Genomic DNA, 27,072 nt, shown 5'->3' on the forward strand with positions numbered 1-27,072 from the left:
ATTTTTACCTTTCGCAATTTTTACCATTTCATTTTTTCTCAATAGCTTCCTTTCCCGAAAGCATGTCTACTAACCATTCGCATATTTTCCCATTAATTTTATTTTCCAGTAGCTTATTTTCCTAATAGGTTTTCTAACCATTTCCATAATTTGGATATGTATTATTATTATAACATACGAAACACTAACTAAAAAATAACTTCTTTTTGTAAATCAATATCGTACAATAAAATAAGTCGGTTCTGGTTGTTTGTCGGCACTGTTTTGCTCGCAGTTCACTTAACACACTCCTCCTCGCTTCGCTCGTCGTCGCACCTATCTATTTTCTGTCTTCCGTGATTGTAAACAAAAGAAATATAGTGGGAAATTATGCGAATGGTTAGAAAACCTATTAGAAAATTAAACTATTGGAAAATTAATGTAATGGGAAAATATGCGAAATGGCCAAAATATCAATCTGGAAAAAACGATTTTCGGAAGAGATAGTACACACTCTGAGTAACTATCGCGGTAAGTAACCGAAGACAATACTATAATAGTGTTTATATACACCTTAGATAAGCACTTTATGCCTACTCGGCATTACATACATCGATAGGTATGTTTGGGAACGGTCTCATGCGATGTCATCCACCTATTATTATCTAAAAGTTGGCACGGGAAAGGGAACTTTAAAAATAATAATTACGATTCATAAGAGCTTGTTGCTAGGCCTACATGAATAAAGTATATTTTGATTTTGATTTTTGATTTTTATAAACTGCTGTAATTGGTGTTCCATACTTTATTTATTAAACAGGCGCTTTATTAAAACTTGTAAGTAAAAAATATAGATTCAACATTTTATCAAACAAACCTAGCCCTAACTACGGATGCACCCTGTAGTACTACCCTTTGAGCACCTGCGGCCTTTCACACGCCACCCGATGCACTGACAATGACATTGGGCGCAGTCCTCGACGCTCGCGCCACGTGCTAAGATGCCTCGGCGGCTGTAATATAGTTCGACTAGAGTTTGGAGCACATGAAGGTACTCGTAAAAGACATGAACGCTCTCGTGGTAAAGTTTTATCAAACTTTTAAGTTTTTAGGCGGGAGTTGGCAGGGGTAGGCCTCGGCGGACTTTCTCTGATCAGGTCGGGGCAATTCTGAAGAAAGGTCAGGTCAAGCGCACCCTAAACTGGTGAGCGTGTACCTATAAGGAATGTTATGAAAGTGAAGGAAGCGAAAGAGGTATATCAGGATTGTAGCAAGTGGAAATCCGTGGTCTCTGCCTATCTTGTAATGACCATGGTGCAATAAAGAAATAAAGAAAGAAAACCGTTCGAGAAATAGGCGTGATTTTATGTATGTATGTAAGTTTTTAGACTCTTATTGGTCATTATGTCAAAACTCTGGAAACTCGGGAGATCAAACAAATTTACTAAATACAAGCGACCCTCTCCTGCTTCGCACGGGTTAATAAATTATACACCTAAACCTTCCTCATACTACTGGAAGCAGTTATAAAGTTGACCCAATTTTTTTTTATTAAGCTGTATGCTTCATCAGTTCATCACATATGTTCCTTGAGTAATTCTAAGCATTTCAAGTCCGGGAGGCAACAAGAAGTGTGCGCCTATTGATATTCTACAGTTAGTAGATACACCCACGCAAGGAAAACCTTGCGTCGGTATGGTGAAATTTTTTCTGTTTCACTCGGTCAATTATTTATTCTGTGACTCGGTGGCAAAATTTGATTACCTAACCCTCGTACCTTGAAACCCTCGCAACGCTTAAAATTCCACTCTTAGAACCACTCGCTTCGCTACTCTCGTGCAATTTTGGAATTCTTGGCTTGCTCGGGTACACTGAGAGAAAAATCATCACCAGGAATTAAAAAAACAGTTCTGTACTGGGGGAAGTTTAAGTAATAATTATGGACGTTTCACTATTTCTGTAAAGATTATTTATTTCTACAAACAGCTCAGTAATCCCAAATATAATTTCAACAAACAGATAATAGAAATTGCAAGAACTAATAGAAATTGCAAAAGTCAATTTGTTCCTATTAGTTAACTCTCCTTGTCCCCGGATTAAGTTTATTTTTGTAATTCTAAGTGTATTTTTAACCGACTTCCAAATCCCAAAGGAGGAGGTTATCAATTCGGTTGTATGTTTTTTTTTATTTTTTTTTTTTTTTTTTTATTTTTTTTTTTTTTTTTTTATGTTTGTTACTCCATATCTCCGTCATTACTGGACCGATTTTAAAAATTCTTTTTTTGATTGCATGTATATGCATACAGATTGGTCCCGTTTTTGTCAAAATCCAGTTCTGATGATGGGATCCATGAGGAATCGACGGAACTCCTCAAATCTTAAAGGCATACATATAGTGATTTTTGTGTTTTTATCAACAAATCAAGCATATACATTCAAAAACGTGACATTTGATGAAGTGGAACTGCTGATGATGATCAGAACGGAACTCTTCAACGACGCATAGTTCACCTTTGGCGATTTGTCCTCTTCCTTATGTTTGTTAAGCAAGTTAAGTTTTTAAGCAACATTTTTGTCAAGCTTGAGTTCTGATGATGGGATCCATGAGAAATCGAGGGAACTCCTCAAATTTTAAAGGCATGCGTATAGAGGTTTTTGTATTTTCATCAGAAAATCAAGCATTTTCATTCAAAACTGTCGCATTTGATGGAGTGGAACTGCTGATGATTATCAGAACGGAACTCTTCAACGACGCATAGTTCACGTTTGGCGATTTGTCCTCTTCGTTATGTTTGCTAAGCAAGTTTAGTTTTTAAGCCACATTTCTGTTAAGCTCGAGTTCTGATGATGGGATCCATAAGGAATCGAGGGAACTCCTCAAATCTTAAAGGCATACGTATAGAATTTTCTGTATTTTCATCATAAAATCAAGCATTTACATTAAAAACTGTCGCATTTGATGAAGTGGAACTGCTGATGATGATCAGAACAGAACTCTTCAACGACGCATAGTACACGTTTGGTGATTTCGAATTTCGATTTTGACTTGGACTGGGACCCGGACTCGTACCCGGATCGGAACCGGACCTGGACTCGGACTCGGACTCGGACTTGGACCCGGACTCGGACCCGGACTCGGACCCGGACTCTGACCCGGTCTCGGACCCGGACTCAGACCCGGACTCGGACCCGGACTCGGACCCGGACTCGGACCCAGACTCAGACCCGGACTCGGACTCAGAGACCTGGACCTTGACCCGGAAAATCACTATGATACCTAAACTAAATAAACCGCTATGATTACCTACCATAAAATGTAGGTATACCGGGTGTGGCCTGTAATATGAGCAAAAAATTTAACTTTAGGCTGTACTCCTCATACTGATCAACATTTGTTCAGCGACTTTTGAAAATAACTTGTACTTTGGTTTTTAATACACTTTAAAGGTTATTCAAAGACGCAATGTATTGCGAATTTTGTTATTTTTAAGACATGACAAGCAACGTCAATCACAATGATATGGCGTGGCAATGGCGTCCATTGAAGATAATATTTATTTTGTATGAAAAATAGGGAGTCTAAATACTTCATAATTTTTAAAAGTTGTTGAAGAAAAGTGTCACCGTTTGAGGAGTACAATCTATGTTTTAATTATTTGCTCATGTTACAGGCCACACCCGGTATAGTATGATGATGCCAAACCCCTCCCGCTCATACACCGCACGGCATGCGCCGTTAAGTAGGTTAGGTTAGGTTTGAACTGCGATCCTCACAGACCAAACAAAAGTGGGTTAGGTTTGGTTAGCACTGCGGGCTTTACAGAAACGAAATGCTACTAGAAAAGTGGGTTTGATTAGGTTCGAACTACGATCCTCACAGAACCGAACTGCAATCAGAGAAGTGGGTTAGGTTAGGCTAGAACTACGACCCTTACGGAAACGAAATGCTACTAGAAAGTACTGGTTTTACCTCCTTTTCTACATAGTGCACCATCTACCATAATTTTTCACCGGGCCCCATAGAAGTCGGTTTTTTTTTCTTAAAAATTATTGTTGTACTTTTCTCTCAGTGTATCGGGCGCGTTGTTTCACAAATTCACACGCTACATACTGCTGCTGATTGTATGATGACTTGTGCAATAGGGATGTCTCCTGCATTTAAAATAATTTATTTTACACCATGCACGAAATAAAACACGAGATAATTATTAGAAAAACATAGCATTTATATTTTGACACAATTTCAATTTAAAGAAATCGGATAGAACATAAAAAGTAGGTGATTTGACCGTAACGTCACTAATAGCAGTTTTCTTGTAAACTCCATATTGGCCAATCGTTTTGACAATTCTAAAAAAGAAACTGATTTGATTAGTAGGAGAATACCCTATTCTCATCATGTCTTCTTCCGCCAGGGCAACAAGGTATCGTCAGCATCAGAGACCCGGCTGATCGAGGTGGGCGCGCCGGCGGACGGCAGGAAACACAACAAGATCAAGACCTCCCGATACACGCTTCTCATGTTCATCCCACAGAACCTCACGGAGCAGTTTAGAAGGATCGTCAACTTTTACTTCCTCGTCGTTACTTTTATAGCCATCGTTATTGGTGAGTGGGTTATACCATACGCACTTACGCAGTTTAGAAACTTCAGTAGGTACCTAAATGTAATAGGTACAACAAGAAACGTAAGGGCCACCCCACACTAGCGTCTCCCGAGCGTCAGCGTTTAGTTTCTATTGGCCGCTGCTCGACGCAACGTTCGACGCAACTGCGCAGCACAGACGTCATTTTCCAGAGCGCTGACTAGACGCCGACACTTAAAAGCCGCTAGTGTGGGGTGGCACTAAAACAAATTAAGTTCGAACATGAGAGAGAAGCAAAGTTAGAGAAATCAAAAACATTCATGTGAAATGGGAGACAAGTTCAACATTTTAAGCATATGCGTCGTTGTTGACTTCGCCGGCAAAAGAATTGAGATATATATGAGTGCCAAGTTTTACATTTTTTTTCAGTTCTACATAGTTCAGTTGGGATGTAGTTAAAGTTCAGGAATTGACGCTGAGTCGCCAGTTCTCTTCTTTTGAACTAGGCTTGACACGCTGCCGCGCGAACTATTATACCTACATAGGGCGAGAAATCTCGTATTTATTTACACCGCCACGCATTTCTCATATATAATTATTAAATAAGTACCGTAAAACGGGGCGAGTAGGTTTCGCGGGGAGAGTTGGGTTATGAATGGGGAGAGAAGGTTTGAGAAGGGATTTTAAGGCTACTGCTATAGTTCGTTTTTAGTGTTCCGTACAAAACTTTGTTTACGGAACACTTATGGGATCACTTCGGTCTTGCAAATCAGTTAAATACGTTTTTCTCAGAGACCGTTTGACATAGATACCTAAAATTTGGAACAGTTATAGCAATTAACACCACTCATATTGTGAATAAGTCAAAACTGGTTATTTCTTATTAAAGGGGGAAATTTAGGGGGTTGAGAGGGGTAGGCTGAAACTTTTTTCATTTGTAAGAATCGTGTGGGGTACCATTAGAAAGCTTGCAAAAAATTGAGTCGATGGACTGATTTTGACTTCATTTTAGACTGCAATAGTTTCGTCAAAAAATGCATTTAAAGTTGCAAGTTTTCATACAAAAATTTTCACCTCTGTCCTGGCGATTTTCGCGAAAACTATAGCTAACAGGCAGCTGACCAGTCAATACCCAACTTAAAGAATCATGGAGACGGCGGGAAAATTATCAGCTTAACTTTATCTTTATTAGTTTTTCAACTGCAGCTTGACCTTTGGTTGCTTAGGGCTAGCTAACTGATGCTTACACTGGTCAATTCATATTAGGCGAGAAACATCCTTAGTTAAAACTTTGGCATTGAAATTTATGACTTATGTCTTTGACACAAAGTTTAATTCTGCTTGCTTATTTTTGTGGGATATTTAATTTTATCTCAATAGCCTACTATAAGTATGAGAGAGATCTACAAAATACGACCTTATTATATTGCAAATAAGTTTAAATTTCGAACGGGCTTTCCAAGCAATGGACTAGGCATCACAAAATACTGAAAAATTCAAATTAAGAATTCCGTTCTTGACTGTCGTTGTGTTTTTTTTTCCACAATAGGACACATAGAGTTAGTAAGGCGTATAGAGATAGTAAAGTCATTTAATATTTATGAACAGCTTTGGCCTCATGTATAGATTTTATTGAGAGTATCTGATTCGTCGAAACAATATACACAATATTCCTTTTCATTAAGTACCATTACATTTCTGTATTAATTGTATAATTATAATATCTATTAATTATATTCAGTACTTATGTATATTTTAGAACGGATCGGTGAGCAACAAGATTCAGGGCTATAACCGCGAAAATAGAAGTTCGCAAATTGCGAGCATTTTTCTCTGTCACTCTAATTACGCCTTCATTGGAGTAAAAGAGAAAGATCCCCGCAAATTGCGAATTTCGGTTTACGCGGTAGCCCTTCAGTCCTGTTACGAGAAAATAATTTTGGAAGAGTATATGACAGTTAAATTTAATATCACAGTTTTTAGAAACAAAGGTAAAATTGACGAAATATTTAAAGTAAGCCGATCTTGTTTTTTAGCAGTTCTAAATAATATTAAAGTCTATATATATGGCATAGAACTAGAAACAAAATCAAATAAAAAATAATAATGAGTTCTAAATTCAAATTAAAGGAGTATACATTTTAAGGTATTATAGGCCAAGCGCGCACCACGATATTAATTTTTGTGACACGATTTTAGAATCGCGCTGTAATATATCGCAGAAAATTCACTGCGCGCACTGCGATGAAAATGAAAAAGTCGACCAGTCGCTTGTCATGAAACGTGTCTTTAATATGCGATTGCTGTATGACTTTGAGCATTTATAACACAAAGGTGATCCCCGTCTATTTCCATAATTAAATGGTCAACATCTAGCGTCTCATTTTGAGACTCCATTGGAGATGCAGGTGCCGAGATGTTGGGGTTTGGAGAGCGGAATGCCGACTGAGATCCGGCCGGGGTGCAATTTTAATATCATAGTGCGCGCGGGGCCATACAACTCCGCATGCTGCAATTCACTTTGCGACAATCGCGTCGCGAACAATCGCGGAATAATGTGACAAATCACAATTTAAAAATCGCTGCGATTTTTTTGTCACAATTGCGCGCACTAACATATAAACACATACGTTGCATTTCTGCGACAAAATTATCGCAGGACAAAAAATCGTGGTGCGCGCTTGGCCTTACTCTAAATTATTATAAGGCTACAAATATAATGACCACCAAAAAATACTTTGGTACCCTAAATAAATAATTTGGCCAAGTCCGAGATAGCTCGAGGCATTTAGTGTTCCGTACGGCTACCATCAGTTTGGCATTGACATAAACGATATCGTGAACGTAATTTACTTCCTATAGGTATATCTCTTTCGCACTAATATGTCAGTACGAGCGAGATGCATAGAAAGTAAATTACGTTCACGCCCACGGTAGCGTTTATGTCAATGCCAAACTGATGGTAGCCGTACCGCTCGCATCGTTACATTTTACAGAGGTTGTTTGCCTGTTTTTAGGGTACCGTATTCAACTACACACACAGAACAATAGTACAAAGTGTCTAAGTGCGAAGGCCGAAGGCCGAGCTTTAGCAAAATGTCATCGCTTTAGCACAGAGCAATAGTACAAGTGTTTAAATGTGAAGGCCAAAGGCCGACCTCCGCGTAGCCCGAAGGCCCGAAGCGTCCAGGAAGTCAGTGCTTTAACACAGAACAATAGTACAAGTGTCTAAATGCGAAAGCCGAAGGCCGAGCTCCGCGTAGGGCCGAAGGCCCGAAGCGTCCAGGATGTTAGTACTTAAACACAGAACAATAGTATAAGTATCTAAATGCGAAGGCCGAAGGCCGAGCTCCGCGTAGGGCCGAAGGCCCGAAGCGTCCAGGCTGTCAGTTCTGTGTTTAACCACTGACATCTTGCAGGCGTCGGGCCTTCGGCCCTACGCGGAGCTCGGCCTCCGGCCTTCGCATTTAGACACTTGTATTAATTACCTGTGTTTAGAACTGACCTCCTGGATGCTTCGGACTTTCGGCCCAATGCGACTTCAGCCTTTGGATTTTGCGACTTAGACACTTGTACTTAAAAATACTTGGAAAAGTTACGGGAGGCGCGCGTCTGTCGGACGCTTCGGATCTTCGAATCGCTCCTTCGGCCTTTGCATTTAGTTAGATTCTTGTACTATTGCTTTGTGTTTGAATACCGAAGTCGAGCATCTCGCGAATGCTTGATGTATTATAATAATTTAGAGTAAGGCCAAGCGCGCACCACGATTTTTTGTCCTGCGATAATTTTGTCGCAGAAATGCAACGTATGTGTTTATATGTTAGTGCGCGCATATGCGACAAAAAAATCGCAGCGATTTTTAAATTGTGATTTGTCACATTTTTCCGCAATTGTTCGCGACGCGATTGTCGCAAAGTGAATTGCAGCATGCGGAGTTGTATGGCCCCGCGCGCACTATGATAATAAAATCGCACCCCGGCCGGACCTCTGTCGGCATTTCGCTCTCCAAACCCCAACATCTCGGCACCTGCACCTCCAATGGAGTCTCAAACTGAGACGCTAGATGTTGACCATTTAATTATGGAAATAGACGGGGATCACCAGTCATACAGCAATCGCATATTAAAGACACGTTTCATGACAAGCGACTGGTCGACTTTTTCATTTTCATCGCAGTGCGCGCAGTGAATTTTCTGCGATATATTACAGCGCGATTCTAAAATCGTGTCGCAAAAATTTATATCGTGGTGCGCGCTTGGCCTATAATACCTTAAAATGTAACATAACTCCTTCAATTTGAATTTAGAACTCATTATTATTTTTTATTTGATTTTGTTTCTGGTTCTATGCCATATATATAGACTTTAATATTATTTAGAACTGCTAAAAAACAAGATCGGCTTACTTTAAATATTTCGTCAATTTTACCTTTGTTTCTAAAAAACTGTGATATTTAACTGTCATATAGGTACTATTTATTAATGTCTTCCAAAATTATTTTCTCGTAACAGGACTGAGGGGCTACCGCGTAAACCGAAATTCGCAATTTGCGGGGATCTTTCTCTTTTACTCCAATGAAGGCGTAATTAGAGTGACAGAGAAAAATGCTCGCAATTTGCGAACTTCTATTTTCGCGGTTATAGCCCTGAATCTTGTTGCTCACCGATCCGTTCAAAAATATACATAAGTACTGAATATAATTAATAGATATTATAATTATACAAATAATACAGAAATGTAATGGTACTTAATGAAAAGGAATATTGTGTATATTGTTTCGACGAATCAGATACTCTCAATAAAATCTATACATGAGGCCAAAGCTGTTCATAAATATTAAATGACTTTATTATCTCTATACGCCTTACTAACTCTATGTGTCCTATTGTGGAAAAAAAAAACACAACGACAGTCAAGAACGGAATTCTTAATTTGAATTTTTCAGATTTTTGAGATGCTAGTCCATTGCTTGGAAAGCCCGTTCGAAATTGAAACTTATTTGCAATATAATAAGGTCGTATTTTGTAGATCTCTCTCATACTTATAGTAGGCTATTAAGATAAAATTAAATATCCCACAAAAATAAGCAAGGAGAATTAAACTTTATGTCAAAGACATAAGTCATAAATTTCAATGCCAAAGTTTTAACTAAGGATGTTTCTCGCCTAATATGAATTGACCAGTGTAAGCATCAGTTAGCTAGCCCTAAGCAACCAAAGGTCAAGCTGCAGTTGAAAAACTAATAAAGATAAAGTTAAGCTGATAATTTTCCCGCCGTCTCCATGCTTCTTTAAGTTGGGTATTGACTGGTCAGCTGCCTGTTAGCTATAGTTTTCGCGAAAATCGCCAGGACAGAGGTGAAAATTTTTGTATGAAAACTTGCAACTTTAAATGCATTTTTTGACGAAACTATTGCAGTCTAAAATGAAGTCAAAATCAGTCCATCGACTCAATTTTTTGCAAGCTTTCTAATGGTACCCCACACGATTCTTACAAATGAAAAAAATTTCAGCCTACCCCTCTCAGCCCCCTAAATTTCCCCCTTTAATAAGAAATAAGCAGTTTTGACTTATTCACAATATGAGTGGTGGTAATTGCTATAACTGTTCCAAATTTTAGGTATCTATGTCAAACGGTCTCTGAGAAAAACGTATTTAACTGATTTGCAAGACCGAAGTGATCCCATAAGTGTTCCGTAAACAAAGTTTTGTACGGAACACTAAAAAATCATGCTTACCAAAAAAAATTACTGAACACCAAAAAAATAAGGCCTAAAATTACAAATGTACCACCATTTTAATTACGACTGCACTTAAAATTGTATTTGAATACCAAATATATTGAATGATTACCAAAAATCATTAATTATCACCAAATCTTGAAGACCAAATAAATGCGATATTTTCACCTAAATAAACCACTGTGATACCAAAAAATGTATACATATTACCAAATAAAGTAAAATGATGCCAAAATTACTAGCCCCTCCCGCTCAACCCCCGTACCCCGCACCGCATAACTTAGGTAGGCATACTGAAATGCTACTAGAAAAGTATGTTAGTTTAGGTTTGTACTGCTATCAGTTAAGTGGGCTAGGTTAACACTGCGACCCTTACAGAAACGAATTGCTACTAGAAAAGTGGGTTAGGTTAGGTTTGAACTGCGACCCTTACAGAAAAGAAATGCTACTAGAAAAGTGGGTTAGGTTTGAACTGCGACCCTTACAGAAACGAAATGCTACTAGAAAAGTGGGTTAGGTTAGGTTTGAACTGTGACCCTTACAGAAACGAAATGCTACTAGAAAAGTGGGTTAGGTTAGGTTTGAACTCCGACCCACACAGAAACGAAATTCTACTAGAAAAGTGGGTTAGGTTAGGTTTGAACTGCGACCCTTCCAGATAAGAAATGCTACTAGAAAAGTGGGTTAGGTTAGGTTTGAACTGCGAACCTTACAGAAACGAAATGTTACTAGAAAAGTGGGTTAGGTTAGGTTTGAACTGCAACCCATATAGAAACGAAATGCTACTAGAAAATTTTGCTTTGCTTTAATAGGATAGCAAGATTTAAAAATTTGGTTATAATTTTACATTAAAATGGAGTTCTAATTTTGGTGGTCATTTACTATTTTTGGGTTTACAATGATTATTTTGGTGTCATTTTATTTAATAGGATAGCACGATGTAAAAATTTGGTTATCAATTGACATTAAATTGGGGTTTGAAATTTGGTAATTATTTACAATTTTTGGGTTAATAATGATTAATTTGGTGTCAATTCCTTTAATAGGATAGTAAAATGTAATAAAATTGGTAATCATTTCACATTAAAATGGTGTTATAATTTTGGTGATCATTCATTATTTTAGGGTGGTAAAGTAGATTTTTTTGGTATTAAATTTTATTAAATCTGGTGATCAGTTAAATAGCAGCCTTATTATAATACATCAAGCATTCGCGAGATGCTCGACTTCGGTATTCAAACACAAAGCAATAGTACAAGAATCTAACTAAATGCAAAGGCCGAAGGAGCGATTCGAAGATCCGAAGCGTCCGAAAGACGCGCGCCTCCCGTAACTTTTCCAAGTATTTTTAAGTACAAGTGTCTAAGTCGCAAGATCCAGAGGCTGAAGTCGCATTGGGCCGAAAGCCCGAAGCATCCAGGAGGTCAGTTCTAAACACAGGTAATTAATACAAGTGTCTAAATGCGAAGGCCGGAGGCCGAGCTCCGCGTAGGGCCGAAGGCCCGACGCCTGCAAGATGTCAGTGGTTAAACACAGAACTGACAGCCTGGACGCTTCGGGCCTTCGGCCCTACGCGGAGCTCGGCCTTCGGCCTTCGCATTTAGATACTTATACTATTGTTCTGTGTTTAAGTACTAACATCCTGGACGCTTCGGGCCTTCGGCCCCACGCGGAGCTCGGCCTTCGGCTTTCGCATTTAGACACTTGTACTATTGTTCTGTGTTAAGCACTGACATCCTGGACGCTTCGGGCCTTCGGGCTACGCGGAGATCGGCCTTTGGCCTTCACATTTAGACACTTGTACTATTGCTCTGTGCTAAAGCGATGACATTTTGCTAAAGCTCGGCTTTCGGCCTTCGCACTTAGACACTTTGTACTATTGTACTGTGTGTGTAGTTGAATACGGTATCCTAAAAACAGGCAAACAACCTCTGTAAAATGTAACGATGCGAGCGGTACGGCTACCATCAGTTTGGCATTGACATAAACGCTACCGTGGGCGTGAACGTAATTTACTTTCTATGCATCTCGCTCGTATTATTATTACATATTAGTGCGAAAGAGATATACCTATAGGAAGTAAATTACGTTCACGATATCGTTTATGTCAATGCCAAACTGATGGTAGCCGTACGGAACACTAAATGCCTCGAGCTATCTCGGACTTGGCCAAATTATTTTTGAAAGAAGGTAAGCGATCTTGACATGTATTTTAATTGAAAAACGCTTTTTAAAAATCAGTAACTATTACTTATGAAAGCAGAGGAACAGAAATAATCGTATTAGATTTATAATTTTTACATATTTGCCGTAACTTATTTTTAAAATGTGTTTTTCAATTAAAAGACACGTCAAGATTGTTTACCTTATTTCTAATGCTAAAAAAAAACAAACTATACAAAAATAATGTATTCCAATTTAAAATGGGGCACAATAAAAAAAAATAGATCCAAAAATCTTCCAAAATCACCTTTGTATGAAAAACCCTCTCACCCCAAATACGAGGCACTACGGGGTGAGGTGGGTTTTCCTCTTTATCGTCAAAGTTATGAAATGGAACTACCCAAAATAAAATACAAAGGTCCGAACCACTTATTATATACACCATTCAGTTTTCACATGTAAAAATAAAATTTTATCGAGGTTTGAAAGTCAAATTTCAACCAACTCACCCCATTTTACGGTACGGTCTACTTACTTCTTAGACACGTAGTAGATAACGGAAGTGTACTTACAGATGTACGTAAATAGCTGTGAAGTCATACGATAAGTGGGAATGGGAATTCTCTTACAAATTAGCTGAACTCAGTCAAGCGCACTTGAAATTGCTTCGAGTAATGATAAAACTTGTAGGTTATTGAAATTTACATTCTTATCAAGGTTTTCCCCAGAATTGACTAATCCATATAAGTACCAAACATATCCTTTATTTTATTAGCTACTCATATCTTTTGTATTGATGTATGGCGGTGAGTTGAGACGCAATAGACGAAACAGTCGCAAGATTTTCAATACTTACGAGGACAAAGTCGCGTGCTGGGGGTAGTCTTTGCTATTAAATAAAGGAGTCGATATCTCGCCATATAACAATTATACCATGTAACAATTTTTTCCTGGGTGGCAGATTTATCTCGACCACCAATGGGTCCTTCCACCAACTTCCATCTAGCTCACGCGTACGCTCAGTGAGAGTGAGAGAAGAACACGAACTTACAGCACCTTTGTATTCTCAGTGCAAGCCTTTGCAATTTCGACATGGTTGGAAAAAGTTTCGATATGCCAATATATCTTTCCAAGTGGTCATGTTCGAGCTGCACATGGAGAATCGATGCTCCACCTGTTTTTTCCCACAATAGGTACGGTGCTTATTATATATAATTGAACGTTCCGTGTTTTACGTTCCCACGGTGCCAAGCTATGCAACTTTATGGTTTTTGATCACACAACGTGGCCTGAAAGGCTAGAGTAGGTACCATAAACGAGTAAGGCAATTATTGCCATGACATTTCCCGGTCCTGAACGGGATTTTTGCTAGGACACTGCACATTGTCACAAGGCATAAATTATAAATGTAACTTTTTTACAGATAGCCCGGTGTCACCGCTGACGAGCATTGCGCCGCTTAGTTTCATGGTGATGGTGACGGCCGTCAAGAACGGGTACGAGGACTGGCTGCGGCATAAGGCTGATGGTCGAGTCAACAACCAGATTGGTAAGGGATCTGTGGTCTATGGACTCTAAACCTGCCTTTCCAAAGAGGCAGAGGTGATGAGAGGTGACCAATAGCATTGAATGTAATCCAGCGGAGCGAACAACTGAACAAATTGTTTGATTCCCGTTCGTCTCGTCTCATCTCATCTCCTCTTCGGTGGAAAGTCAGCCTAAGGGATTTATCGTGCACAAAGTCCGAGGAATCGAAATATTAAATAACCTCTCTTGCTCTTCATTCTTCTGCTTCCGGTAGCCGTAGCTTACCTATATCCTCCCATTTCCTCAGCACCCGAATTTTCGGCCTAGGCATTTTGCAGATGCTAATCTGGAAACCTTTGTAATCCGCCAATGTCCGGTTTTTGCCCGTCCAAATTAACGAGGTTCTACTGTTTTTTGTTCAATTGTTTAAAATTTCAATTTATGTCATATTTAATGTGAAACATAGGTCAAACTGCAAGTAACATTGACTTGGTTTGCTACGCCCGAAAATTGTATCATCATGTCTACGTATCTTAGGTGAAAATCTTAAAAGCTTCATTGTTTGGCCTCGCTAGAAAGGACAATGATACGCCTAAAAAAACTACAGTCGGTGATATGATAAATTTGAATAGGAAATGAAACTCTTAACAAAGACTTATTCCAAATCTTAGATTACCCTTGACATCATTCGGCCGTGATAAATCTTTATCAAATATAGCAAGCTATGATTTAGAAGGTCACTGTCTGGTTTCAGATTATGCCGAAAGTAATACTTCAAAGATAAGATATCTCTCATGTACCTACTACAACTCACCTTTAACTGTAACAATCTTCAGAAAAGTGAAATTAACGTCACATTTCGTTAGAATTTAAACGGAATCAGTCGGAATTATCTACTTGTTCAGTTCGAGTTTTTTAAATAATGAGTATCTAAGAGCCTAAAAATTATGCAGTTGTTCTGTATACCTACACCTATAGGTCTACCGTTTCTCGGCGGCGGATGGTAAACAATGTTTATGGCGACTACGGGCTAGTTAAAAGCTGCATACAATTGTTTCGTGTTAAGTTAATCATGTGTAATGTTATAGGCACATACTCATAAATTCGTTTTAGTCCGAAATCACCGCAAAATTACCTGATATAAAGCCCCATTTATACGGCGCGAGAACGCATGCAATATTCGATATACCTACACGGAGATTAATTCAGTCGATTTACCAAATACCGCAATCGCATGCAAGTTCTCTAACAATATTTTTTTGAAGGAGCGTTTGCGTGTTAAAATACAAATACAAATAACTTTATTTTGTATGAAATATGGTACAAAAGATGGTCAGACAATATTATTAGGTAACACATATTTGACCAGCATCTGGCATGCAAAAAACTAAAACTACAACTAATAACATAAACATAACACACCCGCTTGTAAAACTCGATCTTGACGCTGACGATGCACCAAGCGCGGGGCGGGGTATTATAAGCAGAGGTATTTGAAGAGTATCAGCGACGATAAATAAAACGGATTTTTAAACTAACGATGTGTGGCTTTATTAATCAAATAACATCTTTCAGTTGAAATACTCCAGCGCGGCGTGATCAAAGAGGTCCGAAACTCCTCCATCGCACCAGGCACGTTAGTACGAGTGAAGCGAGGCAAAGAGGTCCCAGCAGACTTGGTGCTGCTGTGCGCAGAGGGGGAGAAGGGAAAATGCTTCGTCACAACGGCGAATTTGGATGGGGAGACAAATCTAAAGACGTTGAGGGTACCGCCTCCGCTAGTGGGGTATACTCCTGGTGAGTTTAGGCTGTGTGTGTGTTAGGGTGTGTAAATTTTGTGTGTTTTGTCTGTAACTGTTGCATGGGAATGAGTGGAATGAGGTAAGGAAGACCCGGCAGACTGGGTGCTACTGTAAGCCGAGGGGGAAAGGGGAAAATGCTTCGTAATAACGGCGAATTTAGGTTCGAGGGACGAACCTCAAGACATTGAGGATACCGCCTCCGCTAGTGGGGTATACTCCCGGTGAGTAAAAAAGGATACAAGCTAAGCTACTTTACATTTTTATGAGCAAACAAAAGCCACGAACCTTGTATTTACGAGTTTATCTCGCAATGGATAAGTTCATTGTCTTTCCACAGACGTCCTGCCTCAAGGCATGAGGATCGAGGTCCCCAACCCGGTGGCAGACCTGTACACGTTCTACGGCCGCCTGGAGATCCCCAGCATGGAGAGCCTGCCCCTTACCACCGACAACCTGATGCTGCGGGGCTCCAGGGTCAAGAATACTGAGTGGGCCATCGGGTGTGCGGTGTATACAGGTCAGAGTTTTATGCCACTATTTCTTTTAAGGCGCTGAAAGCTCAGGTCCCCCGAACGCAGCTCGCTGAGAGCTGACTGGATATTTAAATTATTGTTTTATATTAGTTATTTTTAAGGTTTAACAAAAAAGTAATCGATTAATTCGATCCTAAGTAAAATTACGCATTTATCTCTCATTTCTCAGTTGGTAAACTAAACTTTCTTAGGCTTATATGTACATTTAGTTTAATATAATAAATATTCTATTCAAAATACAATAACCTCACAATCTCCAACGATCTCATCCATTTCAGGCGAAGAAACCAAACTGGCGCTCAACTCAAAATACGCCGGCAACAAATTCTCCTCCTGCGAGCTCGCAGTCAACGGTTTCCTGTTCGTCTTCATCGCGATCCTCGTCCTCGAGGTCTTCATCAGCTTCGGCCTGAAGGTCTACAATGACATCCACTATCAGAACAGGGATCTGTACCTGGGGCCTAGCCTGTACGGCGGGACTTCGGCTGTGACAGTCGCAGGGATACTGCAGGATATTTTTTCGTTCTTGCTGCTGTACTATTACATCATTCCAATGGCGCTGTATGTTACTATTGAGCTGTATAAGTTTACTGGTGAGTTTATATTTATGTTTTTTTGGGCTTATCTTTAAATATCGCTGCTGTTATTTATCATTGCGAAAAGAGGCATAATTTTAACGTCAAAACCAAAGATAATTAATCTTGCTTAGTATTTACATATTTATAAAATTAATGGTATCAGATAATAAAGTTTATCTTTAATAATGAAAACGTACGATGTATGATAACAATAATATATATCGTTATATACCACTTCCTTGTATTGTAATAATGATTAATCGAGATCTGCAAAATTTGAAGACGCGTTAGTAACTTGGGTTAAAGAGATGAAAACTTCTAAATTATGTTAATAGAATATTGGAACGTAAAATGTATTTCTGTTGTAATTGTAACCAAGGGCCATTAAGTAATTATTACTATAGATAAGCCTTATCAAACAATGAAATGCCGCAATCGCAACCTGGACCTCGTAAAACGTCGTAAGCGTCGTAATTTATGGCGGTTGTTACGCGTTTAGGTCGCGAGAATCACGCTCTGCTTCTATGGTTTGTTGTCAAAACAACAACAACTTTTGACGCAAAATGTTGGTTCTCTGTGCCGGTTCTATACATAGTAATAATAGTTCAAAGCCAAGGGCAGCCTTAATCAGTCACGTGGGACATGTTAACTAATCGGTCACCATGACTTAGCGAGTCATGTCATGAGTCATGACCAATGTTGTGCCCTAACATACACATCAAATACCTATGAAATCATATGTTTTTATGGCGTGGGCTATCAAAATCACTGCAGATTTTTCTTGGCCTAACTTTAGCGTTCATCGAACTATTCGCCAAATCTGCTAGAAAACTGCGAATGCTTGATATTCTGTTCCAGTGAATGCTCAAGTCTATTAGCATCACCAGTATAGACTATATAACAAAACTATCAAAATAATTGCGGACCTTTTCCAGGCGCGCTATTCATCGGTTGGGACGAAGAGCTCCGTTGCGAGGAGACTGGGAAGCCAGCCATCGCCAACACCTCAGACCTGAATGAGGAACTGGGGCAGGTGGAGATCCTCTTCTCCGACAAGACGGGCACCCTCACCAAGAACATCATGGTGTTCAAGGCCTGCTCCATCAAAGGGATCATATATGAGGAGCGGGATAAGCTGCTTTACGATATTGGGAGGTTTGAAGAACCCGTGGATACTAGGCAGGTCAGATACAAAACTTCCGTGAGACACAGACATATAGGTTATAGGTTCTCGCGGGCTTGGTTTCCGCAACTCTACGTCATATTTTTACGCCTATTTTGCGTGGTGGGTTGGCGGCACTATTCTTGCTAACCCAACTCTACCTCTAAGCCTAGCAGACCTTTGACGTTGCCGACGACTTCTTCTTCTTAAAACGAAGACGACTTTAGACGGTAAAAATATTTAAGTACCTAGTACTTTAACTTTGAAACTGTATCAGTTCAACAATTTATTTGGTACCGATTAGCTTTACAGTCAGTTGAAATAGAACATAAACGTTTAGGTACTTAGTCTGTACCTGTAAGTGGGTGTAACTATAGGTACATACTCAGCAAACTGCCCCGTATCAAGGTTTTGAGATAAGCTATCAGTTCATGTAACTGTAATCATACCGTTGACCGATGACAATTGTTGCCATTTCCGCATATTACTGATTAGTATAACTCTGTCTGTCTGTCTGTTACCTTTTTACGCTAAAACCGCTGAATCAATTTAGAAGAAATTTGGTATTATCACAACATTTACCTCTACAAAACATGATTAAAAGACTAAATTAACAATAAATACAACTATCTACTTAAAATGAAATTAATATTAAATAAAACTATATTAAAACTAATGGTATATGAAGTATGAAGATAGTTAAAAGCCCGAGAAACTTTAGGATTTTTGTCAATCATCATCATTATCATCCCATGCAGACGAAGTCACAGGCAGAAGCTAGTATATATAATATAACGGCATGGATAGCGATGAAAGTTTTTAGAACATTATAATCGTCTATGATTTGTCAACATGTTACCTACATTTTTCTATAAAGTCGTCTCAACCAGAAAATTTGACATTTTAAGCTTTTGTTTGGCCTTATCAAACAGAGTCTAGTTCTTCTAATTTAGGTTTAATAAGACTTTGATATTTAGTAAGTCTTTGATACTTAATTGTTGATATTTAGTAAGTCTATAAGTAGCTTATAGACGGAGTTGAGAGCATTTTTACCCACTTTTTACCCGTCGACATATTCATTCAGAATTATCAATCCCGTTCATAACTTCACCACCGACTTTTTATTTCAGGCAGACATCAGATTCTTTTTCAAAATCCTCGCTCTCTGCCACTCAGTCCAGATATCCAACGAAGACATGAAAAGACTCAGCGCTCGCCTATCCATGACCGGAGACCTCCAACTTATGAACATGTTTAGAAGAAAGAAACCTAAAAAAGCCGTGGCTAACGGAAATGGCGTAGTTGATACGTCTACTTGGAATGCTATGATGAGTGTTAACAACGTTGGACACATAGATTATCAAGCTAGTAGCCCTGATGAGAAGGCTCTAGTCGAAGCGGCCGATAGACTAGGCGTCACGTTTCTGGGTGAAGACGGAAACAATCTAATAGTTAAATTGGGAGATGAGACTGAAATGTACGAGAGGTTGCAGATTATCGAATTTACATCAGAGAGGAAAAGGATGTCTGTTGTTTTAAGGGATAAAGATGGCAAGGTGAGTCTGTTATTATGTATAAACTTATACAGTCGGCATCAATAGATTAGAGTGTGTTATCCTAACTATCCGAACTATCCGCTTTTTCCAGATCTGGCTGTTCTGCAAAGGTGCAGAAAGCGCGGTGTTTCCGCTGTGCGTCAACCAGATCATGGTTGACGACACCAATGTGGACATCAACTCGTTCGCTAACAAAGGTCTGCGTACCCTCGCCATCGCGTACCGGGAGATACCTGATGAGGAATACGAAAAGGTTTGCGAATGTGAGTACCCACACACCGTTTCAAAGTGAGCCAGTCTTTCGGGTTGCGGTTCTATAAATCTAGGCATATTTCCATCTTTTCGCAAATAAATTCAAGAAATTTAAAAAGACTTCCCATTAATTACAGTAATAAAGAAACAAGACGTTAAAAGCGCGGAAGCCCTACAGCAAGTAACACACCAGTTCAGGATGCTCGAACGCGACTTGACGTTAGTAGGTGCGACGGCAGTGGAAGACTGCCTGCAGGATGACGTGGCAGATACGTTAGCATCATTACGTCGTGCGGGACTCAGGATATGGGTCCTAACAGGGGATAAGGTAAGTCAAGAATTACCTCCCGTTGGGTGCCAATGTTATTAATAAATATTTTGTTACTCTCCATTGAGATGGCAGTAAAAGACTGCCTTCAGGATGAGGTGGCAGATATGCTAGTATCCCTACGTCGCGCAAGACCCAGGATATGGCTCCTAGCAGAAGATAAGTTAAGACAAGTATAGCCCCACGTTGGGTTCCAATTTTTTTAGTGGATAGATTTTGTTACGATCCATTGAGATGGCAGTTGAAGATTGACTTCAGGATAACGTAGCGAGCAAGTTACCGTCACTACGTTGAGCAGGACTCAGAATATGGGTCCTAGCAGAGGATAAGTTAAGTTGGCCCCACGTTGGGTGCCAATTACTTTGGTTTGGTGAATAGATTTTGTTACAATCCATTGAAATGACAGCAGAAGACTGCCTTTAGGATGATGTAGCAGATAGGTTAGCATCACTATGTCACGCGGGACTCAGGATATAGGTCCTAACAGGGGATAAGGTAAGACAAAAAAATGGTCCCACGTTGGGTGCCAATTTTATTCGTGAATAGATTGTTTTCATCAGTAAATAAACTGAACATTAGAGTCTGTAATAAGGCGGCAGCAAGAAAAATAAATTGTAGAGTGTAACCGATTTCTCGTCTTTTCCAGGTAGAAACTGCAATAAGCGTAGCTCAGTCCTGCGCACACATATCAGAAAATAGTAGACAAATGTACATAATAGGAGTAGACAACGACGAAGCAATCAAGTCACATTTAGAAGAATGCAAACGAATATTAGCGGAGCCGAGCTACAAAGATATGGCTCTCGTAGTGGACGGGAAGAGTATGAGTTGGATTTTGGATAAGCCCGCGGCTCCTGAGTTTACTGAGATATCTTTGCAGTGTAATGCTGTGTTGTGCTGCAGGCTATCTCCTTTACAGAAAGCTAAAGTAAGTATCAATATGCTACTCGCCTGGTACAGAAGGTAGAACAAAAACTGTTGAATCAACTACCGCAATGTAACGAAATTGGCATGCAAATGCTCTCACCGTCTAAGTGCGCATTTAGGGTACTGACTTGTGTTCTAATATTAATTTGAAAGAGATAAACAAAATAAACGTTATCGTCACACACATGCTGATACTAAATGTTAATGACTGTGTATTTTCATACAGATAGTAAAATTAATAAAGCACAGTCCATCAAGGCCGATCACCGCGGCCATCGGCGATGGAGCTAACGACATATCCATGATCCACGAGGCCCACGTGGGCTTTGGGATTTTTGGTAGGGAAGGCTACCAAGCCGCTAGGTAAGATTTCATGTTTTAATAGGTTACTACTGATGGACTTTCCAAACGTCACTGGTAATCGCAGACAATTTGGCAGCAATTATCTATAAAATGTCATGTGTCTGGTCTGTAGAAGCCTTAACCATAATCCTGCGCAGAGTTTTTTGTGTGTAACCTGAGAGTAATTTAAATATATTTTTTTCAGATCTGCAGACTTTGCTTTTACAAAGTTCTCTATGGTAAAGAAGTTCCTACTAGTTATGGGGCACTGGTATTACCAAAGATTAGCTACTTTAATACAATATTTTTTCTATAAGAATATAGTACTTGGGAATTTAATGGTAAGTCATACAAGATACACAAACTAGAAACACTTCCAATGCCGACTAATGAATACTTCAACCATTTTTAGTAATGTCAAATTGTTTAAAGTTGATTCAATACTTATTAAGATCGTTTGAAAATAATCCGGCATTATGATTCTTTAATTTTAAATATGTAAAAGGATACACACCATTTTCAAAAACGCAGGTCTCTCACCATCATGTCTGTCACCATAGTGTCTCCACTTTCTACTTAGGCGCATTTTCCTATTCATAAAAAGTATTTTTTTTTCATGATTTTATTATTCTTTCAGTTGTTTTTCCAAATAAACAGCGCGTGGTCGACGCAGTCAATATTCGACTCGCTGTATCTGACGTTTTTCAATTTATTTTTCACGGCGCTGCCGTGTTTGGTTCTCTCCGTTACTGAGCAGAGGTGGCCTAAAGAATTACTCCTAAGGTACGTAGGCCTAACGCAGGTCGGAAAATAGCGGCTCGCGAGCTGCAGCGGCTATTTGAAGGTGACCCTTATGGGTTAAATAAGATAATTAACCTGTAGGTATAGTCCTTAACTTTTGGGTATTTCTACAGAAAAGACGAGAACACAGTTTTGTGTTTGACCAGTCATACTACAGGTTTTAATTATTACTTAATGTATTGCAGAGACCCGACGTTATACAGAGGCATAAGCAGGAACAAGCTCATGTCGTGGTCGCGGTTCTCCGCCTGGCTGCTGATAGGAGTGTACCATTCCGTGATCATTTATACGTTTGGCGCGCTGGCGATAAAACACTCCGTGATCAACGCTGACATGAAGGCTATGGACGTTTGGTAAGTGGCTCTTGTATGCTAACACACCTTCAGGCTGGTAGTAGGCACTCCTTGTGCTTGGCATGGAGGATGCAGTATGGAGGATGGGTTAGTAGACATCCACCGACCCGAGATATTTTAAGGCCTACTAGGGATCTACACAGGCGCCTATTATTAAGACGGTGGAAAATCGTGCTGAATGGAGAGCCTTGGTGTTCAAAACAGTAATGAGGAAATGAGAAAGAAGATCTGTAACCTAACCTAACTTTTTATTGGCAGGGTTTTTGGAGCCGTCCTGTTCCACCTTCTCGTCCTGATAACGAACCTAAAGCTATGGCTGCAGGCTCGCTACCACACGTTTTACTTCGTGCTCAGCATCCTACTGTCCGTGTTATTTTACATCGGCTTCAACCTCGGCTACTCTCTTATAAACTTGTAAGTATAATAGGTACTAGTGTATTATCCTCCATTGGTTTATTATATTTAAATAAGATTACAAAGATCAATTTATCCATCACCTAATCCACCGGGCTACATCTTGACATTCGTCAAACTCCTTTTGCGCGCGTACATTTAAAAAGAAATGAGGCTCGTTTAAGTAACCAATATTACGCTTGCATTAATTATAATAATTATAAATTGTATACACCGCCACTCACGTTAAATACTTGTATGCCTCATATGGCCAAAAGTGGAGCACTTAATTATATTATGCATGTAACACCTGAAACTCTGCCTCCTTTTCGACAAATAAATGAATTGATTGATTGATTCATGTGTTCAGTAGAAATACACTTAAGGTGCCGTAATTAAGTTCTGTGTATCAAAGATTTTTTTTAACTTATTACTTGTTCCAGACAAATAGACGGTGCAATACTCGGCACGTACACCCGGCTCTGCTCGTCCCTGTCCTTCTGGCTGCTAAACGTACTAGTTGTAGTAACAACACTAGTACCTGACTATTGCTATCGATACTTGTCAGACAGTAAGAGCAAGCAGTTCGTTGATACTGGAGGCTCTGTCTTTACCACTAGATTGTGAAATGTGTCCTTTAAGGTTTCAACAGACGTGTTTACAAATCCTGCTGATCATTGCTGGCTAAGTAGGAGCAACGAATTCAATCGATCGACCAAACGCCGCAATGTATTGCAGATCACATGCGATTATCGGTGGCATTTGGAGAGGCTAGGGCTTACTGTTATCGATACTTTTCAGATATATTATAAGTAAGGGAAATCAACTTGTTGACACTGGTGCCAATGTTTTTACCACTAGTGTGCTAGAGTCTTTTGTAAGTGTCTAAAAATATAGTTTGTCACACTTGTTGCTGCTAAAGATAATGAAAGATGACTACTGATAATGAGGGTGCCATAGACAATATTCCTTAACCACAAATATTCCGGATATGGAGCAGTTGTGAAAAAAGTTTTTTGGGAAAAAAGGAATACGCTATGCTACGGGTTATTGCATTAGCAAATACGACTATTTTTTAGAACAATAGATGGATCTTTGTAAACGTGCCATGATTGGCTTACGTAATACAGGGTATATTGATTAGTCAAGTTAGCTGATTGAATCAATTAAGTAAAGAGAACGCCAAGCGTTAAGTCGATTAAGTGAAATTAGTGATAAGTAAGTATTTAGTTAAAAAGTATTAACCTACTTACTTCACAGCTGTGCATTAACACATTTTTTTGTGCAGGTACCTAAATTAAATAATAATTTATATTTTAGTAATTATTATTCCTATTTTTGGCGTAAGTATCTTAAAAAAAAGCATTGCTGTTAAACTTTAAATATTAGACATACAACGAAAATAATAATGTTATTTTTTAAATTGTGTAAGTAATTAATTATTAACTTCTTATATTCCTTGCCTATCTACTTTTCGTATGTAATAGGTATTAAAAATACATTTACAGTACATAATTATGGTGCTACTTTACCGCTCTTAGCACATTATGTTCCTAACTATGCTGAAAATTTAAAGGGCCATATGTACTGTAAAACGTAATGTACGATACATGTGCGAATAGGTACTCGTGTCGATTTAAAACACTATCTTCGGTCGTGTTTTAATTTATGGCCACTCGTTGCGAATTTCCTATTTTTTGCACTTGTATCGTAGTTAGCAGAATAATGTACTTTTAGATATTTCTTATCATTTTTGTACGAGTTAATACATACGCACACATACGTAATCTACTCTGATACCTACTAGAAAATTAGAAATATGTCCATTTACATACTTGGACCAGTTATAGTACAAATAGAAATAATGATACATATTTACAAGCCTACATAAGTATTATAAAAAAATACAATACAGGGTTAGTATTTAGAAAGTGTTGTTATCGCGTTGACGAATCGAGCTGTGAATGCTGTGATTTGGTCAAGTTTCAGTCAATCCCCCACTGCGCTGCGGGGTTGAGATAATTTTATTAGGGGTGTGTTGGAGTGTGGCTATAGTACTCTGTATTTGACATGTAAAAAAGGCACGCACCTTTTTTTAATGCGAAACAGGGCTATAACCGCGAAAATCGAAGTTCGCAAATTGCGGGCATTTTTCTCCGTTACTCTAATTACGCCTTCATTGGAGTAAAAGAGAAAGATCCCCGCAATTTGCGAATTTCGGTTTTCGCGGTAGCCCCTCTGATTTTTTAGTTTTGTTCAGGTTTTTTTTATTTTTAGCCTGTTTGATAGTCGTTTTATCGTTTTGTACTTGTTCCTATAGGTATTTGCATATCTGCCTATAGTGTATAAAATTTAGGAATGTAAGAGAATTTTAGTTAAAATATTTAATAAATGCCAAAAACAATTTATACATAGATATTCATATTCAGATAAAAGCGAGGAGCCAATGATTAAAACCTAGGTTAACTCTCTAGTCAAAGTTTGTACCTACAGTCGCGCGTCGCGCTCCGTGATTGTGGCGCCGTAGGGTTCTATAGCTAAATTGTACATTCAAAAGCGTTGTATTTGACAAGGAAAGGGAAAAAGAAAAACATAGTTCAAATTTGTTTTACAAGGGGGCAAAGTTGTTGTTTAACCGCTCGTGCTAATATTGATACCCGAGCAAGCTAAAGATTCCAAAATTGAACCTTTGCTTTTTTTGAAGTGCAATGTTAGCTTTTCCGAGCTGGTGTGGTGAAAATACTAGTTTTTATTGGTAAGATGGAATGGCAATCACAGAAGTATCTCCTTGTCCCAGTGTTTCTTTTACTCCACCTTACCTTATTTTGAGCTGTGCCTCTGTGATAGTCTGATCCCTAATAGCATTTTCTTGTAGGGATTTTGTTGGGCCTTTGTTTACGTATTAGTTGGGCAACCGTTATATTTGGCCGTACGATTTGCTGGAGGGCCCTCGACAAAGGCCCTCCCGAAGATTCCCAACAGAGGGCCATAAGAGTAATTTTTTCGTTGGGCCTATTTAAATAAATCATACAATTATTCAACGGTGGTGGTTTTGGTTGGGCCGTGGTTGGGCCTATACACATTTGTTTGATGGTTGGTTAATTGTTACATTTGGCCGTACGATTTGCTGGAGGGCCCTCGACAAAGGCCCTCCCGAAGATTCCCAACAGAGGGCCATTAGAGTAATTTTTTCGTTGGGCCTATTTAAATAAATCATACAATTATTCAACGGTGGTGGTTTTGGTTGGGCCGTGGTTGGGCCTATACACATTTGTTTGATGGTTGGTTAATTGTTACATTTGGCCGTATGGCTTGCTCTAGGGCCAACTGCAAAAAAATAAAAAAGGGCAATTTTTTCGTTGTGCTTCTGTTTGCAAATTCAACAATTAGCCAACGGCAAGTCAGGTAGGTCGGTAGGTAGTCGTGCACCAGGTTGAAGGCCCAACACAGCTTGTCTCACAAAGGGCCAACATTGTAACTTTAACGTTGGGCCTTGTGTAGGATTCTTACAATACTACCGTAGGTAAATAGTTGTGTAATTTATAGTGTGCCTACAGTCTAATTATGTAATGGGCTTTTGTTTACGAGTCCTACAGGTTAGCCTACGTTAAGTAAGTGGTTGTGTAATACGACGTTGGGCCTTTGCTGATAAATATTACAATTACACTACGGTAGGCATTGGTTGTATCCACATGAAGGCCCTAGGCAGCAGTTGTTGTTAATCTTCTCTGTATCGTTCCAATTTTAGTATATGTACTGCCGAAGCAAGTACACTTACTATACACTCTAATTTGTATATATACTAACCGCACTTCGAAACTTCGTAAGCGAGATTTATGTTTTTTGAGATTTAAATTGAGAAAATGTTGGTAAAATACATTTTTTTAAATTTATGTATATATTTTATAGTTATAGCTATTAGATTTATAAGTTACTTTTAAAAAATATTGTGATTTTATTCGGAATAATCGAGAAAATAACTATAACTTCGATGTTTGGAGACAGTAACGCCATCTAGTGACGCCACAAGCAAACTCAACTGGTATTGTT

General features: G+C 39.0%; 1 protein-coding gene across 1 annotated transcript; it reads left to right on the forward strand.

Moving 5' to 3' along the window:
* The first annotated feature begins 956 nt into the window (after nt 1–956).
* On the forward strand, nt 957–25,428 carry LOC134670969 (phospholipid-transporting ATPase IF-like). The gene is made up of 17 exons (XM_063528816.1): nt 957–1,030; nt 4,395–4,587; nt 13,892–14,017; nt 15,571–15,792; nt 16,135–16,314; nt 16,609–16,923; nt 17,844–18,091; nt 19,201–19,626; nt 19,718–19,889; nt 20,016–20,206; nt 20,853–21,134; nt 21,360–21,496; nt 21,681–21,816; nt 22,113–22,258; nt 22,462–22,629; nt 22,888–23,043; nt 23,466–25,428. Exons 1-17 carry the CDS (start codon nt 1,025–1,027, stop codon nt 23,647–23,649), a joined length of 3,288 nt encoding a protein of 1,095 aa, XP_063384886.1. The 5' UTR covers nt 957–1,024; the 3' UTR covers nt 23,650–25,428.
* Nucleotides 25,429–27,072: the final 1,644 nt, after the last annotated feature.

The sequence above is a fragment of the Cydia fagiglandana genome, chromosome 1 (genome assembly GCF_963556715.1).
Source record: "Cydia fagiglandana chromosome 1, ilCydFagi1.1, whole genome shotgun sequence".
Lineage (NCBI taxonomy): Eukaryota > Metazoa > Arthropoda > Insecta > Lepidoptera > Tortricidae > Cydia > Cydia fagiglandana.